We start from the raw sequence: 20,615 nt of genomic DNA, 5'->3' as shown, positions 1-20,615 counted from the left end.
TAAGGAAGAGGTCTTGGTGCTACTGAGCCAAGATAGCAACATTTTGGTAAGCATGATTTAGTTTCCGTCTATTTTGGTTCACCCTAACAGTGCTCAACAATGAACTACCAAGAGGAAAAAAGGAAGAGTAAGAAACATCTTCAAAAGTATATCCTCCACAACCTAAGTCAAATATGGCACTGATCAGCTAACAAGTTGTCTGATGCAGGGCCTATCAATATCAGTCAGTCAGTCGATCTCAATAGAAGTGGGAACACATTTTATTTTAGCTAATATAACTGTCCTATTGACCTATTTGAAGGACATAGTGGAGAAGACTGAATTAAATACATAAGCTAGTGCAAAATCAAACTGTATGTTGAAGAATTTGGGCTGGTAAATGGCAAATGAGATTTAGTACCGGTAAATGTAAGGTTCTACATTTGGGAATAAAAATATGCAGGCAGTCTGTTACTTAAATGAGACTAGACTTGGCAAAACAGAGGAGCAAAGGTATTTTGGCATACTTATAGATAACAAGCTAAGAATGAGTGTGTAATACAGATAAGTGGCTTTGAAGGCTAATAATATACTAGCTTATATTAAAAAAGGCATTGATGCAAAAGAGGAAAGCATGTCACTATATAAATCCCTGGTAAAACCTCACCTTGAATATAAAGTGCAGTTCTGGGGAACAATTTAAAAAAAAGACATTGCAGAATTAGAAAAAGTTCAGAGGAGGGCCACAAAACTAATAGGTGATATAATTACTTTATAAAAATATAGTCAAAGCCCATATACAGAGTTAGAGGAAGCTTGGTTTATTCCAAAGCAATTGTTTGTTACCAGAGGTTACAATTTAAGGCTGGAGGAAAAGAGGTTTAAGAAATCCAATCAGAGGCATGAAAGATACTACAAAGTATCTTGAGAAGGTGGATTGGGAATACATCAGAAACTCAGATATTAAAAGCTTGAATTAGTGGTAATATTTTTTTTTAAGTGGAAACATACCCATACAGAGAGTTCTAAAATCATAGTGTTAAGCAACAACTTAAAAAAAAAAAATACAGTGTTAAATGAATAGTCTAGTCAAAATTAAACTTCCATGATTCAGATAGAGCATGCAATTTTAAACAACTTTCTAATTTACTCCTATTATCAATTTTTCTTCATGCTCTTGCTATCTTTATTTGAATGTAAGCTTAGAAGCCGGACCATTTTTGGTTCAGAACCTGGGTAGCGCTTGCTGATTGGTGGCTACAATTAGACACCAATTAGAATTTGCTACCCAGGTGATGAACCAAAAATGGGCCGACTCCTATGCTTACATTTTTGCTTTTTCAAATAAAGATACCAAAAGAATTAACAAATTTTGATAATAGGAGTAAATTAGAAAGTTGCTTAAAATTGCATGCTCTATCTGAATCATAAAAGTTTAATTCTGACTTAACTATTCCTTTAAAGCTAGTTTCTTCTATTCCTTTAAAGCTAGTTTCTGCCACCCAATGACACAAACAAAGTGCACCACACCACATATCGGTGACAGCTAGTAAAGTTTCTCAACTCTCCTCCATTCAGAATGGCATACAAGTAGCAAAGTAGGAGAAAGAAGACTTGAGTCCTGCCTAAACAATAAAGAAGACTTTCTTACAAAACCTAAAATGCGCGAAGAGCAAACCATTTTCAGAAATTTATGTTGTATTAGAAACCAGGTGCAGAAGACGCACTGTGAGCAGCGTTGTCATTAGAGAGGAGTGTGACTGGGTTATTTTATCCTACAAGGAAATGTAAAAGTGTTTAATTGCACTTTTTTTGTTTTTAAGGAGGTGTACAACTATCATCAAATAGAGCTCTCTGAGTTCTCATCAACTAATTTAAACCAGGTTTACCTAATGTTATGCAAAACTAGTTTTTAAATTCTTCATATAAATTTAATGTCCCTTTTGGATTTTCAATTTGAATGTTTTACCTGGAGATCTCTCTGGTCTTTCTTGTTCTCCAGGGTTGGATTTTTCATTATAAACTCATTAAGGACACTGGAAGAAAGAAAAAAAAACACACACACACATTATTGAAAGCTTGTTTTTTTCATAAACATTTTGGGCCAGATTACAAATGGAGTGTTATTTGACGCTCCCTCTCAAGCATAACTGCGCTAGAAAAAACTTATTGGGCGTGTCAGGTTGCACTCCTATTACAAGTTGAAAGTAAACTGTTTTCTCTCACACTGAACTTGGAATATTGCACGCGCGAAAACCTATTCCCCAATAGAGGTCAAGGAGCTAAAAAAAAGTGAAAGAAAACCCCCCTAACATCCAACTCGTGCGCAAACCCAATCTCATATTCTCATGTGCGCTAACTTGACATGAAAATATATTTCACATTCCATTTCACATAGAAGAATATGTTCTATTTATTCTTAAATACATATTTTTATATGTTTTGATCTACTTAACTGCAAAGAGTTTCAATGCACTTATATATTTGCCTATATATGTGTGTGTACATATGTATTTATGTGTTCATATGTGTATATGTCTGTAAATACATACTGTATATTAACATATAAATACATATGCATAAATGTATAGAAATTTATTTATGATGTCAAAATCCTATATATGGCTAAAAACTAAATTTATGCTTACCTGACAAATTAATTAATTTCATGATGGTGAGAGTCCACAAGGCATCATATGTGGGATTAAAGTTCAGTCCTACAGGAGGAGGCAAAACACCCCACACAACTTATGTTAAAGCCCTTTGCCTGTTTTTTTTTTCTAACATCTGAGACATATCTGTGAGCCCTTAAAAATTATTTTTTTTAAAAATCATTGCACAAAAAAGTTATATTAGATGGTGTTATGAGTGTAAGTGCACTTTTAAATGTATTTTTGATGTGCTTTGTGACACTTTTTGTTCCGCAAAACAACGCAACCTCAGAGCTCTAGTTAACTAACCTGTCACGCGTTAACCTCAATTGCACTTATGTTTACTTTCAACTTTTAATATGAGCAAAAAAAACGATGCACGCAAAAAGCCGCAATAAACCCCTTTAAATTTGCGCTCAACAGTTAGCATCCCACTCGTAATCTAGCCCTTTGTTTGATAACTCTGAAGCCTTGCTCTGATTTAATGTAATTTTCTTTAAATGTAACGTGGAAATATACAACTCTGCATTACTCTTGTTGCCAGAACCATCTCATAGTAGTACAACCAAAATTCAACCTAAGTTACTATACTGGATTTTCCTGGATGTGCTATTTTTTTTGCATAGATGACTTACAGAAGTCTTATATTTTAACTATTCACTATTCTTTAGGATGTCAAAATCCTATATATGGCTAAAAACTAAATTTATGCTTACCTGACAAATTAATTAATTTCATGATGGTGAGAGTCCACAAGGCATCATATGTGGGATTAAAGTTCAGTCCTACAGGAGGAGGCAAAACACCCCACACAACAGAGCTTTAATTTCTCCCACTTCCCCATGATTCTTTAGTCAACCATATGTCCAAAAAAGGAGAAAATAAGAAAGTAGGAAATACAGGGTAAAAGAAGTGCAAACTGGTACTGCCATCAATTGTTATGGAAAAACAAGGGCAGGTCTCATGGACCCTCACCATCATGAGGTATTCATTTATCCAGGCAAGGATAAATTATACTCAAGCTGTAAAGTCCATGAGACCACCATGAAATAGGGTGTGAGAAACAGTTAAAGAGGGTACTAAACAGGCACTGCAGTCTCGCAAAATCAGCCTCAGAGAGGAGGCAAATGTGTCAAAATTGTAGAATTTCCATGCTACTAGGTATTTTATGCGACTTAAAGTTTTAAGCAAATGTGTAAAAGTGGCCAAAAGTGCTAAAACTTTATTTACTGTTGTCTGGGGTATGTAAATTTGTCCCCAGGCTATGTGAATCATGTGTACATGTTCATGTGAATAGCCTGTGGGCTGAGTGCAAGTACCTACTTACCTGTCAGCACTCACTCTACCGTGCTTGCTAAGCTGCAGGAGACCTACTTCCAGTAGAAGAGTTCATCCTGTATGCACTGACATAGGATCTACTTACCTATCAGCACCTTCGTCCAAGGCTGGATTGGTCTACCAGGACACCAGGAGATTTCCTAGTGCTGCAGGTGAATGGCTGGCCATCTACAATTTAAGGGGGTGGTGCTGCTGGCGAGGCGAGGCCATGCAGCTATATCACCTCTCTTCTTTTGTCCTTTGAGCTATACATATTTGTTGTAAAGTTTTATTTTCTAGACCATGTTTTGATTGTCTTCAGATCACACAAATCAATCATTTTCAAACTGAAAAGTAGTGATGGATAAAATTTGGGTTGCAGAGTGCCTATATAATAATTATTGTTTTTTGTTACAAACTAATATAATTTAAATCTGAAAGAAAAATATTGGGGGGGGGGGAAGGAGTACCTCACTAATCCCCTTGAGAAAAAATGTGTGTGTGTGTATTCTACAGACTCAAAAGACAATAGGGCTGGCCTTAAATTTTTTATAGGGCTGCTTTTTATTCTCAGTCCATTTCTGCCTTCGTCCACTGTGCTTACCTCAGCTGAAGCAACTTGCTAACAGTAAAAAATGGTAAAAAAAAACCTCTCACTGCCTGGCTGATAACGCTTTGTCTACCTCTCTGAACGACAGGTTAATGCGATCAGATTGGTTAGAGGATCCTGCACTTCACTTTCACCTTATGACTTATTCAGAAGGGAAAAGAAAATGACTTAGGATTCATGAGAAGTGGGAGGAATTTAAAGCAATGGTGTACTGGGGTTTCTTTTGCCTCCCCCTAGTGGTCAGGAAGGGAATCCCACAGGTGATGGCTTGTGGACTCTCACCATCTGATGAAAGAAATAAGATAATAACGATGATAAAGACTTGTGTCATACCCGAGTATAAGGAATTGCCCTGGTGCGGGAAGATTGAGCTGGTTTGAGTCCTTGAGAAGTGTCAGAAGAGATGCCCAGCTATCTACAAGATTGGAGACAGGAACCCTGCAAAAAAAAGAGTACAGTAATGTAACAACAGAAGATGAAAAAAGGTACATAATAGAGAAAGTCACAAGCAAGATAACATGTATCTGGCATAATTCAACCTCAAGCCAATCTTACCTCTGCACATAGGCATAAAAGAACTGTAACATGCAGACCTCAAGAGAAAGATGCTTCTAAAAAGAGTGAAAGCAAAGGAAACCGATTAGTAGCAAATTAACAGCTTGTTACTAACACCATGGATCACCAAATCAAAAATAAATTACAGCAATGCACTAATGGCACAGTGACCACTTCTTTGCTTTGTAAACTTGTTAATATATACCTTAAAGGGACATGAAACCCCAAATTGTTCTTTCATGGTACAGATAGATCATAGAATTTGAAATAACATTCCAATTCACTTCTGTTATCTAATTTGCTTCGTTCTCATGGTATCCTTTATTGAAAACAATACCTAGGCTCAGAAGCTGGGAGCTAGCTGCTAATAGGCAGCTGCACATATGATTCTTGTCATTGGCTTACAGATGTGTTAAACAAATTGTGTTTCATGTCTCAGGATTAAATTCAAATCAAATTGCACCAGTACGAGGGCATGCTGCAGTCTGTCATAGAAACCTTCATATATCCGTGTATATACAATGATCAATGACACACAAGGCACCTTTTCACATTTTAATTCTGAAAACATTGTGCACATAACATTTATTATGTAGCCTTTTGAAGTTAAAGCTTTTTTTAGGTCTGCAGAGAATTTTTACAGAGTGAAATTTTTTTTATCTTAATTAATAGGAAAGTTAAAAAAAACTGTTGCTCAAAATGAGTCCTTTCAATTGTTCAAGTAATTCACACTATCAGCTATTTAATACCCAGAATGTTTTTTATTTCTTTTAAATATTTAAAGCCGTCTGAATTCCATACACACATATTTGTTTTGAAGGATATCATACTTTGCTGGATAAAAGACCTTGTTTTCTGATTTTTTTTCTAAATTAAATTAAAAAATCCTATGAATGTATTTCTTCTTTTGAAAACACATAAACGACAAAGCAAGCAAATACGTCCTTTCCAGTAACTTTTAGGGATTTTTTTTTACAATGTTCACCTTTATTAAAAAAGGAAAATATATGCTCATGTACAAGTTTTCACTACACTAAGTCTACAACACACCCCAGATATTACCAGAGAAATGCAGAAAGATACCTTGTCTTTAGCTATAGCTGGTGGCTGCTTTAATACCTCCTTCACGGTCTGTATGACGGTCTCTGTTCTCATCACACTAATGGAACGCACCAGCTCTACAAGCAGAAGCTGCTCTTCGCTTGCCGTTGGGATTACCTGACCAAATAATGAACATTTATTGAAATGGTAACTATGACAAACACAGGTAATGCAATGAGTACTTACATATCATACCCTTACACGTATTCCAAGAATAAAATGTCTTAAAGGGCTTTACAATACCTAAAATCATGGTGGATTGGATTTAAATCACTAGGCCAGTAAGACTCAATTTAAATCATGGTTTTCTACATAAGGATCCTTCAAAAAGCCAGGAAAGGAGAACGTGTCGGATCATTTATCAATCCTGGGCCAAGTGAAGGGACATATGTGTATTAAGACACATTGTTTTGTCCTCAAAATATTTTTGGGGATTGCGATACAATATATGAACCATTTGTTACCCGATGTTTCTGTAAGGAAATTGGTGTTATTTTAACAAAATAAATATATTTGAAGATACGCCGCACGTGTGGCTGGTTGTGTGCCTAGCATAACGTTGCCCCAATACTATAGAGCTCGGTAAAAGCTCAGAACCACGTGAGTAATGAAAAACTGAATTTTGCAGTTGGCTCTCCTAATAGGATTACACTATTGTCTCCCTCTGTTTCTTCTTTCTGAGGTATTTTGCTGGAAACATAAGAAGAACTCGAGGAGAAATCAGGGACAGTGTATCCATTTACATATATTTTCACTAAATTCATAAAGTTTACTATTTATTTTATTTTTTTACGTTTTGGGTTTATATTGAATTGTGATTTATCATTATTTTATTTTTTATACTGATATCATTACTTTTTAAATTAGGCAGTTACACTAAAGCACCAGCTCAAACGCAATGTGCTGATTGATTTAAAACAATTTTTAAAGTTTTATATAAAATATTGCAGTAGTTGAAGTCTGCATTTCAAATTAGCTGCAGAAAAGAAATAAAATTGTTAAATTTATTCAAGAGACATTTTTTTTAAAACGTGTTTCCTTTGCTCTTGGTCTAACATTGCATAATAAGGTAAAAATGTAATAATAAAAAAAGTCCGCTGCTCACAAGAACGTCTTACATTCAGGAGTTATAGCTTTGTAGCCCGGGAAAAGCTAGAAGGTAGGGATGAAAAAAAAAATGAATGCGTTGTCGCTTTTCACCGCAGCTCCATATTTGACTGTTCTCTTTTACAACACTTTGCTCTGGCTGCATTGTGTTAAGGAAAACTTAGACAGATTTTTCCTTAAAAAACATTTAATTTTAAAAATTCCTATTACAATAAAAAAAGAATAATAATCAAATTTAAATAAAAATTTTTTTTTTTAAATCATTGATATTACATTGATAGAATATTGATAAGAAGTGCCTTTTTTTTTTACTTTCATTGTAAAAAGCCCCAATGATCCATATGTCCTTCTGGAGTGTATTAAATTGTAGCAAATAGCTCCTTTACCTTTAGTTGATTTTGCCTGTGGTATCCCTACCTATACTGAAGTTTTCTATGCTTAAAGGGACAGTATACACCAATTTTCATATACAGTAACTGCATGTAATAGACATTACTATAAAGAATAAGATGCACAGATACTGATACAAAAATCCAGTATAAAACAGTTTAAAAACTTACTTAGAAGCTCCCAGTTTAGCTCTGTTAGAAAGGTAGCTGAAACACCCACTGCAAGTGGGAAAAACAGACACTCCACCCTCCCCCTTCCTTTGCATATGAAAAGACCCTTTACACAAACAGGAGCAAGCTGGAGTAGGTATACGTTGGTATTCTCCTAAAACTTTGGGGCGTGGTTAGGAGTCTGAAAATCAGAGCAATGTTATTTAAAAATAAGCAAAACTATCCATTTAAAAAAAAAAAAAAAAAAAAAACCTGTATGGGCTATATAAATAGATCATCTACAAAACATTTATGCAAAGAAAAATCTAGTGTATAATGTCCCTTTAAGTACAGGCTAAAGAAAAGCTGTGTAAACATAGCCAGCAGAAGAAATTACACTCCCTGTGGGACATAGGAGAGATAAGCAATAAACTTTGCATTTGTTCTGGACTTTAGTATTTAGATAGAGATAGTATATATAAGACCAAGCTGAAAAGTAATACAAATATGTAAGATGTCATGTAGTACAAATGATTTAAAAGTTTATAGGAATTGTAAGTAAGAAATTCTGTATCTATAACTGCATACAACACACACATTTATGGTAACATAAATGCCAATGCAATTGCATACAACAGACTAAAATTCCAGATTTCACAAAAAGGATTTTTCCTGTATTTTTTGTTTTTTTACCTTTGTGCGTGCTGCTTCTGTGTTTTTCCTTCGTTTTCTTTCATTCCACACAAATGCAATGGCTGCCATAAAGTAGACACCATGATTCATGGAAATAGGTCCTAGAAGCTCCAAAATCTGCTGTCTCAGGTTCTAATTTAATACAAATAATATTTTTAAAAAGAGTTCACCAGATTATCAGTGCTAGACAAACTTGGTGATTCTATTACAAACAAAAAAAAAAAGTATACTCCAGTTCTGAATAAATGTTCAGACAATGATATTAATAAAATCAACCATTAGAACTATAAGTGATATGATTAAAACTTGTAGAGCTGTGGGATTGGGATTTTATTCCATTTTTTTGACTATTCTCTCCAACAGCATATGAGTTTGTGAAAAACATCTGTCACTGCATGATACAAATACACATTTTATTATTTTGTTTTTTAAAAGGAAAAAAAGGAAATTTATGCTTACCTGATAAATTGATTTCTTCTATGATACGATGAGTCCACGGATTCATCCTTTACTTGTGGGATATTATCCTCCTGCTAACAGGAAGTGGCAAAGAGCACCACAGCAGAGCTGTCTATATAGCTCCTCCCTTGACTCCACCCCCCAGTCATTCGACCGAAGGTATAGGAAGAAAAAGGAGAAACTACAAGGTGCAGAGGTGACTGAAGTTTTAAATCAAAAAATATAATCTGTCTTAAATTGACAGGGAGGGCCGTGGACTCGTCGTATCATAGAAGAAATCAGTTTATCAGGTAAGCATAAATTTCCTTTTCTTCTATAAGATACGACGAGTCCACGGATTCATCCTTTACTTGTGGGATACAATACCAAAGCTAGAGAACACGGATGAACGGGAGGGACAAGACAGATAACTAAACGGAAGGCACCACTGCTTGAAGAACTTTTCTCCCAAAAATAGCCTCTGAAGAAGCAAAAGTATCAAATTTGTAAAAAGCTCTAGTAGAATGAGCTGTAATTCTTTCAGGAGGCTGCTGTCCAGCAGTCTCGTATGCCAAACGGATGATGCTTTTCAGCCAAAAAGAAAGAGAGATAGCCGTAGCTTTTTGACCCCTACGCTTTCCAGAATAGACAACAAACAGAGAAGATGTTAGACGGAAATCCTTGGTCGCTTGCAAGTAAAACTTCAAGGCACGAACCACGTCATAGTTATGTAACAAACGCTCCTTCTTAGAAGAAGGATTAGGACACAGAGAAGGAACAACAATTTCCTGATTAATATTCTTATTTGAAACAACCTTAGGAAGAAATCCAGGTTTGGTACGCAAAACCACCTTATCAGAATAGAAGATAAGATAAGGCGAGTCGCATTGTAACGCAGATAGCTCAGAAACTCTTCGAGCAGAAGAGATAGCAACTAAAAATAGAACTTTCCAAGATAGAAGTTTAATATCTATGGAATGTTAAAAATAAATACACAGAGCGCCTCCTAAAAGGCTAAGACACTAGTAGTGAAAAGATTATTTAAATAAAAAATATATTGAAATTCTATAGGGGTATATAAAATATTTTATAAGCTACTTATAGCTAAAATATACAAACAAGATACAAAAGTGGATCCACTTAAAATTAACAATAAAATATGCATATATCTATATAAAAAACAATACAATTGTGGTTAAAAACCACAACAAAATACAATCTTAATCACAAAATAAATTACAATAAAACAGCTGTTAACTGATAAGCTGGTTGATGGTTGGATAAAAAATATATATAAAAACATCAATTTACTGAGTAGGTGTCCATAAATATGTAGGTCCCAAACTTTAAATTCTTTCCAGAGAGTGAATGTCCAATATGAAGATTCTATTTTAAAACAATTATCCTTATACATCCCTCGATAAATGGTGAAATGATGAAGTGTGTAAAAAAGAAAAACGTAGTGGTTTTCAAATCAAATTTAAAAAATTATTGTGAATATCCAAAAAATCCTGAAAAGATGATGTGATGAAGTGGGCGTAAATAATCACAGTATGCACAGTTGCAGTGGTCTGAGATGTAAGCGAGCAAACGGAACTATGTCCATTGCCGCTACCATTAGTCCAATTACCTCCATACACTGCGCCACTGTAGGCCGAGGAATGGAATGAAGTGCTCGGCAAGTGGTTAAGATTTTTGATTTTCTGACCTCCGTCAGAAAAATCTTCATGTCTACCGAGTCTATCAGAGTTCCTAGGAATGGAACTCTTGTTAGAGGAACAAGTGAACTCTTTTTTATGTTCACCTTCCATCCGTGACATCTTAGAAAAGCCAACACAATGTCCGTGTGAGATTCGGCTAAATGGTAAGTTGACGCCTGAATCAAGATATCGTCCTGATAGGGCGCCACTGCTATGCCCCGCGGCCTTAGCACCGCCAGAAGGGACCCTAGCACCTTTGCTAGGGTCCCTTCTGGCCAACATGAAAGGAAGGGCCACAAACTAGTAATGTTTGTCCAGGAAGGCGAACCTGAGGAACTGGTGATGATCTTTGTGGATAGGAATGTGAAGATACGCATCCTTCAAATCCATGGTGGACATATATTGACCGTCCTGGATCACTGGTAAAATTGTTCGAATGGTCTCCATCTTGAAGGATGGGACTCTGAGAAATTTGTTTAGAATCTTGAGATCTAAAATCGGTCTGAAAGTTCCCTCTTTTTTGGGAACCACGAACAGATTTGAGTAAAACCCGTGCCCCTGTTCTACTTTTGGAACTGGGCAGATTACTCCCATGGTATATAGGTCGTCTACACAGCGTAAGAACGCCTTTCTTTTTGTCTGGTTTACAGACAAACGTGAAAGATGAAATTTCCCCCTTGGGAGAGAATCTTTGAATTCTAGCCGATACCCCTGGGTCACGATTTCTAATGCCCAGGAATCCTGAACATCTCTTGCCCAAGCCTGAGCGAAGAGAGAAAGTCTGCCCCCTACTAGATCCGGTCCCGGATCGGGGGCTGCCTCTTCATGCTGTCTTGGTAGCAGCAGCGGGCTTCTTGGCCTGTTTACCTTTATTCCAGGTCTGGTTAGGTCTCCAGACTGACTTGGATTGAGCAAAATTTCCCTCCTGCTTTGTGGCAGGGGAGGAAGTAGAGGGTCCACCTTTAAAGTTTCGAAAGGAATGAAAATTATTTTGTTTGGCCCTCATTTTAATCGTCTTGTCCTGAGGAAGGGCATGGCCTTTACCTCCAGTAATGTCGGAAATGATCTCCTTTAGTTCAGGCCTGAATAGGGTCTTACCTTGGAAAGGAATAGCTAACAGCTTAGATTTTGATGACGCATCAGCAGACCAGGACTTAAGCCATAATGCTCTACGCGCTAAAATGGCAAAGCCTGCATTCTTTGCCGCTAATTTAGCCATTTGAAAAGCGGCATCTGTAATAAAAGAATTAGCTAGCTTGAGAGCCTTAATTCTATCCAAAATATCATCTAATGGGGTCTCAACCTTAAGAGACTCCTCTAGAGCCTCAAACTAAAAAGCTGCTGCAGTAGTTACAGGAACAATGCACGCTAGAGGTTGTAGAAGAAAACCCTCATGAATAAACAATTTCTTTAGAAGACCCTCTAATTTTTTATCCATAGGATCTTTGAAAGCACAACTGTCTTCAATAGGAATAGTTGTACGCTTAGACAGGGTAGAAATAGCTCCCTCCACCTTAGGGACCGTCTGCCACGAATCCCGAATGGTGTCAGATATAGGAAACATTTTCTTAAAAGTAGGAGGGGGAGAGAACGGAATGCCTGGTCTATCCCATTCCTTAGTAACAATGTTCAAAATTCTTCTAGGGACTGGAAAAACATTAGTGTAAGTAGGGACCTCTAGGTATTTATCCCTTTTACACAATTTCTCTGGTGGGATGGCAATAGGGTCACAATCATCCAGAGTCGCTAAAACCTCCCTGAGTAACAAGCGGAGGTGTTCAAGCTTAAACTTAAAGGCCGTCACATCTGAGTCTGTTAGAGGGAACATCTTTCCTGAATCAGAAAGCTCTCCCTCAGACAGCAATTCTCCCACCCCCAAATCAGAACACTGTGAGGGTACATCGGAGATGGCCAATAAAGCATCAGAGGGCTCAGCATTTACTCTAATACCGGACCTACTGCGCTAACCCTGCAAACCAGGCAGTTTAGATAATACCTCTGTGAGGGTAGTAGACATAACTGCGGCCATATCTTGCAGGGTGAAAGAATTAGACGCACTAGAAGTACTTGGCGTCGCTTGAGCGGGCGTTAAAGGTTGTGACACTTGGGGAGAAGGAGATGGCATAACCTGATTCTCTTCTGACTGAGAATTATCCTGAGACATACTTTTATCAGCTAAAATATGTTCTTTGCAATGTAAGGCCCTTTCGGTACATGAGGGACACATTTTAAGTGGGGGTTCCACAATGGCTTCTAAACACATGGAACATTGACTTTCCTCAATGTCAGACATGTTAAAACAGGCTAGTAATGACCACAAACAGACTTGAAACACTTTATTTTATGAAAAAAATAACAATCTGAAAAAACGGTACTGCGCCTTTAAGAGAAAAAAAGCATACAATTTTTCCAAAACTGCTTTAAAATGATAAAATTATCACAATTTTATGATAAATGCATCCCAACTTGTCAGCTAAGTTTGCCCCACAAGGAAAGGAATTCTTAACCCTTACCAAAAAAACGTTGTGTTATAAAACATTAAATTCAAACAAAAACACCCCCTGCACCTCGCCACAGCCCTGCTGTGGCTCCTACCTGTCCTCAGGGGTCTGTAAAATCGGATTAACCCTTCGATTAGGCCCAAACTGTCTCTGACAGGCCCACCGGAGTTGGAGCTTGCTGCTTGTCTGGGAAAAACAACTGCGCAACTGAGGCGCGAAAATAGGCCCCGCCCATCTCACTAGATGTCTCACAGCCTAAAATAACCGCACCAGAGCGGTGTAAAACCTAGCCAAGTGGGTTCATATACCCATTAATGAAGCATGTGTACCCTCCATTCTTAAATAAAGTAAAAACGTTTGCCATCAAAAACGTTAACTGTAACTCCCAACATAGAAACGTTTGCCCACAAACATCATATCATCAGTGTCAACCATTTTTATATAGCCCAATATACAGGTCCAGTAATACCCCTCTCTATACATTAGAATTACTGCTTACCCTTTCCCTCATGGGGATACTGTCAGCCAATTCTGAAATAACACAGTCTCTCCAGAAAAAAAATGACTTAACATACCTCAATGCTTGTAGCATGAAAAACGTTCCTCACACTGAGGTTTCTTAAGTACTCCTCAGCCATTATGTGGGAACTACACTGGATCTCAGTAACAACTGCTAAGATCATCAGTCTCCAGGCAGAAGTCTTCATCCATCTGCTGCCTGGGAGAAAATAGCACTCACCAGTACCATTTAAAATAAAAAGTCTTGCTTGAAGAAAATAAAAACTAACATTTTATCACCTCTTTCACTTTACCCATCCTATTACTTAGAGTAGGCAAAGAGAATGACTGGGGGGTGGAGTCAAGGGAGGAGCTATATAGACAGCTCTGCTGTGGTGCTCTTTGCCACTTCCTGTTAGCAGGAGGATAATATCCCACAAGTAAAGGATGAATCTGTTGACTCGTCGTATCTTATTGAAGGTACATAAAACCAAGACAGACATTTTAGGATTTTGCTAGTTTATTTGAAATAAGATTCTTCTATATCTGCATTAAATGAAAACTCTACATTAACCTATTATGTGACTGTTCAGCAACTGTTATCCCCCCCAAGAATGACACATGACAGCTACTGTAAAGCAAACTGTTGTGGTTCCATAGACCACCAGTATAGGTGGTGCTGTAATGTCTGCACGCAGAAGACCTTACTGGACAAAAACTGTGACCATGTTGGAAATTCTAGTTTTTGATTATTCCTAGTAAAATACAAGGTTTTGACCAAATTAATAACCATTTACCATATAGCTTAAAGGGACATTAAACACTTTGAGATTGTAATATAAAATAATAAAACATAATTTATGCTTACCTGATAAATTCCTTTCTTCTGTTGTGTGATCAGTCCACGGGTCATCATTACTTCTGGGATATAACTCCTCCCCAACAGGAAATGCAAGAGGATTCACCCAGCAGAGCTGCATATAGCTCCTCCCCCCTACGTCAGTCCCAGTCATTCGACCAAGAATCAACGAGAAAGGAGTAACCAAGGGTGAAGTGGTGACTGGAGTATAATTTAAAAAATATTTACCTGCCTTAAAACAGGGCGGGCCGTGGACTGATCACACAACAGAAGAAAGGAATTTATCAGGTAAGCATAAATTATGTTTTCTTCTGTTATGTGTGATCAGTCCACGGGTCATCATTACTTCTGGGATACCAATACCAAAGCAAAAGTACACGGATGACGGGAGGGATAGGCAGGCTCATTATACAGAAGGAACCACTGCCTGAAGAACCTTTCTCCCAAAAATAGCCTCCGAAGAAGCAAAAGTGTCAAATTTGTAAAATTTGGAAAAAGTATGAAGCGAAGACCAAGTTGCAGCCTTGCAAATCTGTTCAACAGAGGCCTCATTCTTAAAGGCCCAAGTGGAAGCCACAGCTCTAGTGGAGTGAGCTGTAATTCTTTCAGGAGGCTGCTGTCCAGCAGTCTCATAGGCTAAACGTATTATGCTACGGAGCCAAAAAGAGAGAGAGGTAGCAGAAGCTTTTTGACCTCTCCTCTGTCCAGAATAAACGACAAACAGGGAAGAAGTTTGGCGAAAATCTTTAGTTGCCTGCAAGTAGAACTTGAGGGCACGAACTACATCCAGATTGTGTAGAAGACGTTCCTTCTTTGAAGAAGGATTTGGACACAAGGATGGAACAACAATCTCTTGATTGATGTTCCTGTTAGTGACTACCTTAGGTAAGAACCCAGGTTTAGTACGCAGAACTACCTTGTCTGAGTGAAAAATCAGATAAGGGGAATCACAATGTAAGGCTGATAACTCAGAGACTCTTCGAGCCGAGGAAATAGCCATTAAAAACAGAACTTTCCAAGATAACAATTTTATATCAATGGAATGAAGGGGTTCAAACGGAACACCCTGTAAAACGTTAAGAACTAAGTTTAAACTCCATGGCGGAGCAACAGCTTTAAACACAGGCTTGATCCTAGCTAAAGCCTGACAAAAGGCCTGGACGTCTGGATTTTCTGACAGACGCCTGTGTAACAAGATGGACAGAGCTGAAATCTGTCCCTTTAATGAACTAGCTGATAAACCCTTTTCTAAACCTTCTTGTAGAAAAGACAATATCCTAGCGATCCTAACCTTACTCCAGGAGTAACCTTTGGATTCGCACCAGTATAGGTATTTCCGCCATATTTTATGGTAAATCCTTCTGGTAACAGGCTTCCTAGCCTGTATCAGGGTATCAATAACCGACTCAGAAAAACCACGTTTTGATAAAATCAAGCGTTCAATTTCCAAGCAGTCAGCTTCAGAGAAGTTAGATTTTGATGTTTGAATGGACCCTGTATCAGAAGGTCCTGTCTTAGAGGTAGAGACCAAGGCGGACAGGATGACATGTCCACTAGATCTGCATACCAAGTCCTGCGTGGCCATGCAGGCGCTATTAGAATTACTGATGCTCTCTCCTGTTTGATTTTGGCAATCAATCGAGGAAGCAGCGGGAAGGGTGGAAACACATAAGCCATCCCGAAGTTCCAAGGTGCTGTCAAAGCATCTATCAGAACCGCTCCCGGATCCCTGGATCTGGACCCGTAGCGAGGAAGTTTGGCGTTCTGGCGAGACGCCATGAGATCTATCTCTGGTGTGCCCCAACGTCGAAGTATTTGGGCAAAGACCTCCGGATGAAGTTCCCACTCCCCCGGATGAAAAGTCTGGCGACTCAAGAAATCCGCCTCCCAGTTCTCCACTCCCGGGATGTGGATTGCTGACAGGTGGCAAGAGTGAGACTCTGCCCAGCGAATTATCTTTGATACTTCCATCATTGCTAGGGAGCTTCTTGTCCCTCCCTGATGGTTGATGTAAGCTACAGTCGTGATGTTGTCCGACTGAAACCTGATGAACCCCCGAGTTGTTAACTGGGGCCAAGCCAGAAGGGCATTGAGAACTGCTCTCAATTCCAGAATGTTTATTGGAAGGAGACTCTCCTCCTGATTCCATAGTCCCTGAGCCTTCAGAGAATTCCAGACAGCGCCCCAACCTAGTAGGCTGGCGTCTGTTGTTACAATTGTCCAGTCTGGCCTGCTGAATGGCATCCCCCTGGACAGGTGTGGCCGATAAAGCCACCATAGAAGAGACTTTCTGGTCTCTTGATTCAGATTCAGAGTAGGGGACAAATCTGAGTAATCCCCATTCCACTGACTTAGCATGCACAATTGCAGCGGTCTGAGGTGTAGGCGTGCAAAAGGTACTATGTCCATTGCCGCTACCATTAAGCCGATCACCTCCATGCATTGAGCTACTGACGGGTGTTGAATGGAATGAAGGACACGGCATGCATTTTGAAGCTTTGTTAACCTGTCTTCTGTCAGGTAAATCTTCATTTCTACAGAATCTATAAGAGTCCCCAAGAATGGAACTCTTGTGAGAGGAAAAAGAGAACTCTTCTTTTCGTTCACTTTCCATCCATGCGACCTTAGAAATGCCAGAACTAACTCTGTATGAGACTTGGCAGTTTGAAAGCTTGAAGCTTGTATTAGAATGTCGTCTAGGTACGGAGCTACCGAAATCCCTCGCGGTCTTAGTACCGCCAGAAGGGCACCCAGAACCTTTGTGAAGATTCTTGGAGCCGTAGCCAATCCGAATGGAAGAGCTACAAACTGGTAGTGCCTGTCTAAGAAGGCAAACCTTAGATACCGGTGATGATCTTTGTGGATCGGTATGTGAAGGTAAGCATCCTTTAAATCCACTGTGGTCATGTACTGACCCTTTTGGATCATGGGTAAGATTGTCCGAATAGTTTCCATTTTGAACGATGGAACTCTTAGGAATTTGTTTAGAATCTTTAAATCTAAGATTGGCCTGAAAGTTCCCTCTTTTTTGGGAACCACAAACAGGTTTGAGTAGAACCCTTGTCCTTGTTCCGACCGCGGAACCGGATGGATCACTCCCATTAATAACAGATCTTGTACACAGCGTAGAAACGCTTCTTTCTTTATCTGGTTTGTTGACAACCTTGACAGATGAAATCTCCCTCTTGGGGGAGATAATTTGAAGTCTAGAAGGTATCCCTGAGATATGATCTCTAGTGCCCAGGGATCCTGAACATCTCTTGCCCAGGCCTGGGCGAAGAGAGAGAGTCTGCCCCCCACTAGATCCGGTCCCGGATCGGGGGCTCTCGGTTCATGCTGTCTTTGGGGCAGCAGCAGGTTTCCTGGCCTGCTTGCTCTTGTTCCAGGACTGGTTAGGCTTCCAGCCTTGCCTGTAACGAGCAACAGCTCCTTCCTGTTTTGGTGCAGTGGAGGTTGATGCTGCTCCTGTTTTGAAATTCCGAAAGGGACGAAAATTAGACTGTCTAGCCTTAGCTTTGGCTTTGTCTTGAGGTAGGGCGTGGCCCTTACCTCCTGTAATGTCAGCGATAATTTCTTTCAAACCGGGCCCAAATAAAGACTGCCCCTTGAAAGGTATATTAAGTAATTTGGACTTAGAAGTAACATCAGCTGACCAGGATTTTAGCCACAGCGCCCTACGTGCCTGTATGGCGAATCCTGAGTTCTTAGCCGTAAGTTTGGTTAAATGTACTACGGCCTCCGAAATGAAAGAATTAGCTAGTTTAAGGACTCTAAGCCTGTCCGTAATGTCGTCTAGCGTAGATGAACTAAGGTTCTCTTCCAGCGACTCAATCCAAAATGCTGCCGCAGCCGTAATCGGCGCGATACATGCAAGGGGTTGCAATATAAAACCTTGTTGAACAAACATTTTCTTAAGGTAACCCTCTAATTTTTTATCCATTGGATCTGAAAAAGCACAGCTATCCTCCACCGGGATAGTGGTACGCTTAGCTAAAGTAGAAACTGCTCCCTCCACCTTAGGGACCGTTTGCCATAAGTCCCGAGTGGTGGCGTCTATTGGAAACATCTTTCTAAATATTGGAGGGGGTGAGAACGGCACACCGGGTCTATCCCACTCCTTAGTAACAATTTCAGTTAGTCTCTTAGGTATAGGAAAAACGTCAGTACTCGCCGGTACCGCAAAGTATTTATCCAACCTACACAGTTTCTCTGGTATTGCAACGGTGTTACAATCGTTGAGAGCTGCTAAGACCTCCCCTAGTAATACACGGAGGTTCTCCAATTTAAATTTAAAATTTGAAATATCTGAATCCAATCTGTTTGGATCAGAACCGTCACCCACAGAATGAAGCTCTCCGTCCTCATGCTCTGCGAGCTGTGACGCAGTATCAGACATGGCCCTAGCATTGTCAGCGCACTCTGTTCTCACCCCAGAGTGATCACGCTTGCCTCTTAGTTCTGGTAATTTAGACAAAACTTCAGTCATAACAGTAGCCATATCTTGTAATGTTATCTGTAATGGCCGCCCAGATGTACTAGGCGCCATAATATCACGCACCTCCCGGGCGGGAGATGCAGGTACTGCCGCGTGAGGCGAGTTAGTCGGCATAACTCTCCCCTCGCTGTTTGGTGAAATTTGTTCACATTGTACATATTGACTTTTATTTAAAGTAGCATCAATACAGTTAGTACATAAATTTCTATTGGGCTCCACCTTGGCATTGGAACAAATGACACAGATATCTTCCTCTGAGTCAGACATGTTTAACACACTAGCAATAAACTTACAACTTGGTTATAATCTTTTTTAGCAAAAACGTACTGTGCCTCAAAGAGGTACTAAACGATTAAATGACAGTTGAATAATTAACTGAAAAAAAAAAGTTATAGCATCAAACTTTAAAACAACACAACTTTTAGCAAAGGTTTGTTCCCATTAGTAAAATAACAATAATTAAATTTGACATAAAAAATACAAAGCAACGTTTTTATTCACAGTCACTATAAAAATTCTCACAGCTCTGCTGAGAGAATCTACCTCCCTCCAAAGAAGTTTGAAGACCCCTGAGATCTGTCAGAGATGAACCGGATCATGCAGGAAATATAAGAGTAACTGACTGGAATTTTTTGATGCGTAGCAAAGAGCGCCAAAAACGGCCCCTCCCTCTCCCACACAGCAGTGAAGAGAAACGAAACTGTCACAATTAAAAGCAAACAACTGCCAAGTGGAAAATAATGCCCAAATATTTATTCACACAGTACCTCAGCAATGTAAACGATTCTACATTCCAGCAAAAACGTTTAACATGATAAATACTTATTAAAAGAATTAGTGACCTTTAACAGAGTAGTTCCGGTGAAATACCATCCCCAGAATACTGAAGTGTATACATACATGTCATTATAACGGTATGGCAGGATTTTCTCATCAATTCCATTCAGAAAATAAAAACTGCTACATACCTCAATGCAGATTCATCTGCCCGCTGTCCCCTGATCTGAAGCCTTTACCTCCCTCAGATGGCCGAGAACAGCAATATGATCTTAACTACTCCGGTTAAAATCATAGTAAAAAACTCTGGCAGATTCTTCCTCAAACTCTGCCAGAGAAGTAATAACACGCTCCGGTGCTATTGTAAAATAACAAACTTTTGATTGAAGTCATAAAAACTAAGTATAATCACCATAGTCCTCTCACACATCCTATCTAGTCGTTGGGTGCAAGAGAATGACTGGGACTGACGTAGGGGGGAGGAGCTATATGCAGCTCTGCTGGGTGAATCCTCTTGCATTTCCTGTTGGGGAGGAGTTATATCCCAGAAGTAATGATGACCCGTGGACTGATCACACATAACAGAAGAAATTATATTTATAAAAAAAACTTTGCAATATACTTTCATTATTTATTTTATCCCCTTTTGATGTAATTTTGTTCTGACAATCTTGTGCTTTTCAGTTTGTAAAAAGTTAAAGTGCAAACACTGTTATATTCCACACAGCCATTGGGCCCGAATTATCAAAGTGCGAGCGGACATGATCCGCAGTAGCGGATCATGTCCGCTGCACA

At 39.0% G+C, this 20,615-nt stretch overlaps 1 protein-coding gene across 2 annotated transcripts in view; it reads right to left on the bottom strand.

The window, feature by feature from the left end:
• DOP1A (DOP1 leucine zipper like protein A) overlaps positions 1–20,615 on the bottom strand; it is a 176,311-nt gene that overhangs the window by 40,966 nt on the left and 114,730 nt on the right. For both annotated transcript variants that reach the window (XM_053710480.1, XM_053710479.1), the window contains 5 exons: positions 8,553–8,684; positions 6,196–6,330; positions 5,113–5,168; positions 4,891–4,995; positions 1,949–2,015 (listed from right to left, as the gene is read on the bottom strand). In XM_053710480.1, coding sequence (XP_053566455.1) covers positions 1,949–2,015; positions 4,891–4,995; positions 5,113–5,168; positions 6,196–6,330; positions 8,553–8,684 — 495 coding nt within the window. The remainder of the gene's footprint in view (positions 1–1,948; positions 2,016–4,890; positions 4,996–5,112; positions 5,169–6,195; positions 6,331–8,552; positions 8,685–20,615) is intronic.

The sequence above is a fragment of the Bombina bombina genome, chromosome 4 (genome assembly GCF_027579735.1).
Source record: "Bombina bombina isolate aBomBom1 chromosome 4, aBomBom1.pri, whole genome shotgun sequence".
NCBI lineage: Eukaryota > Metazoa > Chordata > Amphibia > Anura > Bombinatoridae > Bombina > Bombina bombina.
The sequence above is the reverse complement of the archived record's forward strand: the minus strand, read 5'-3'. Positions and strand labels throughout refer to the sequence as shown.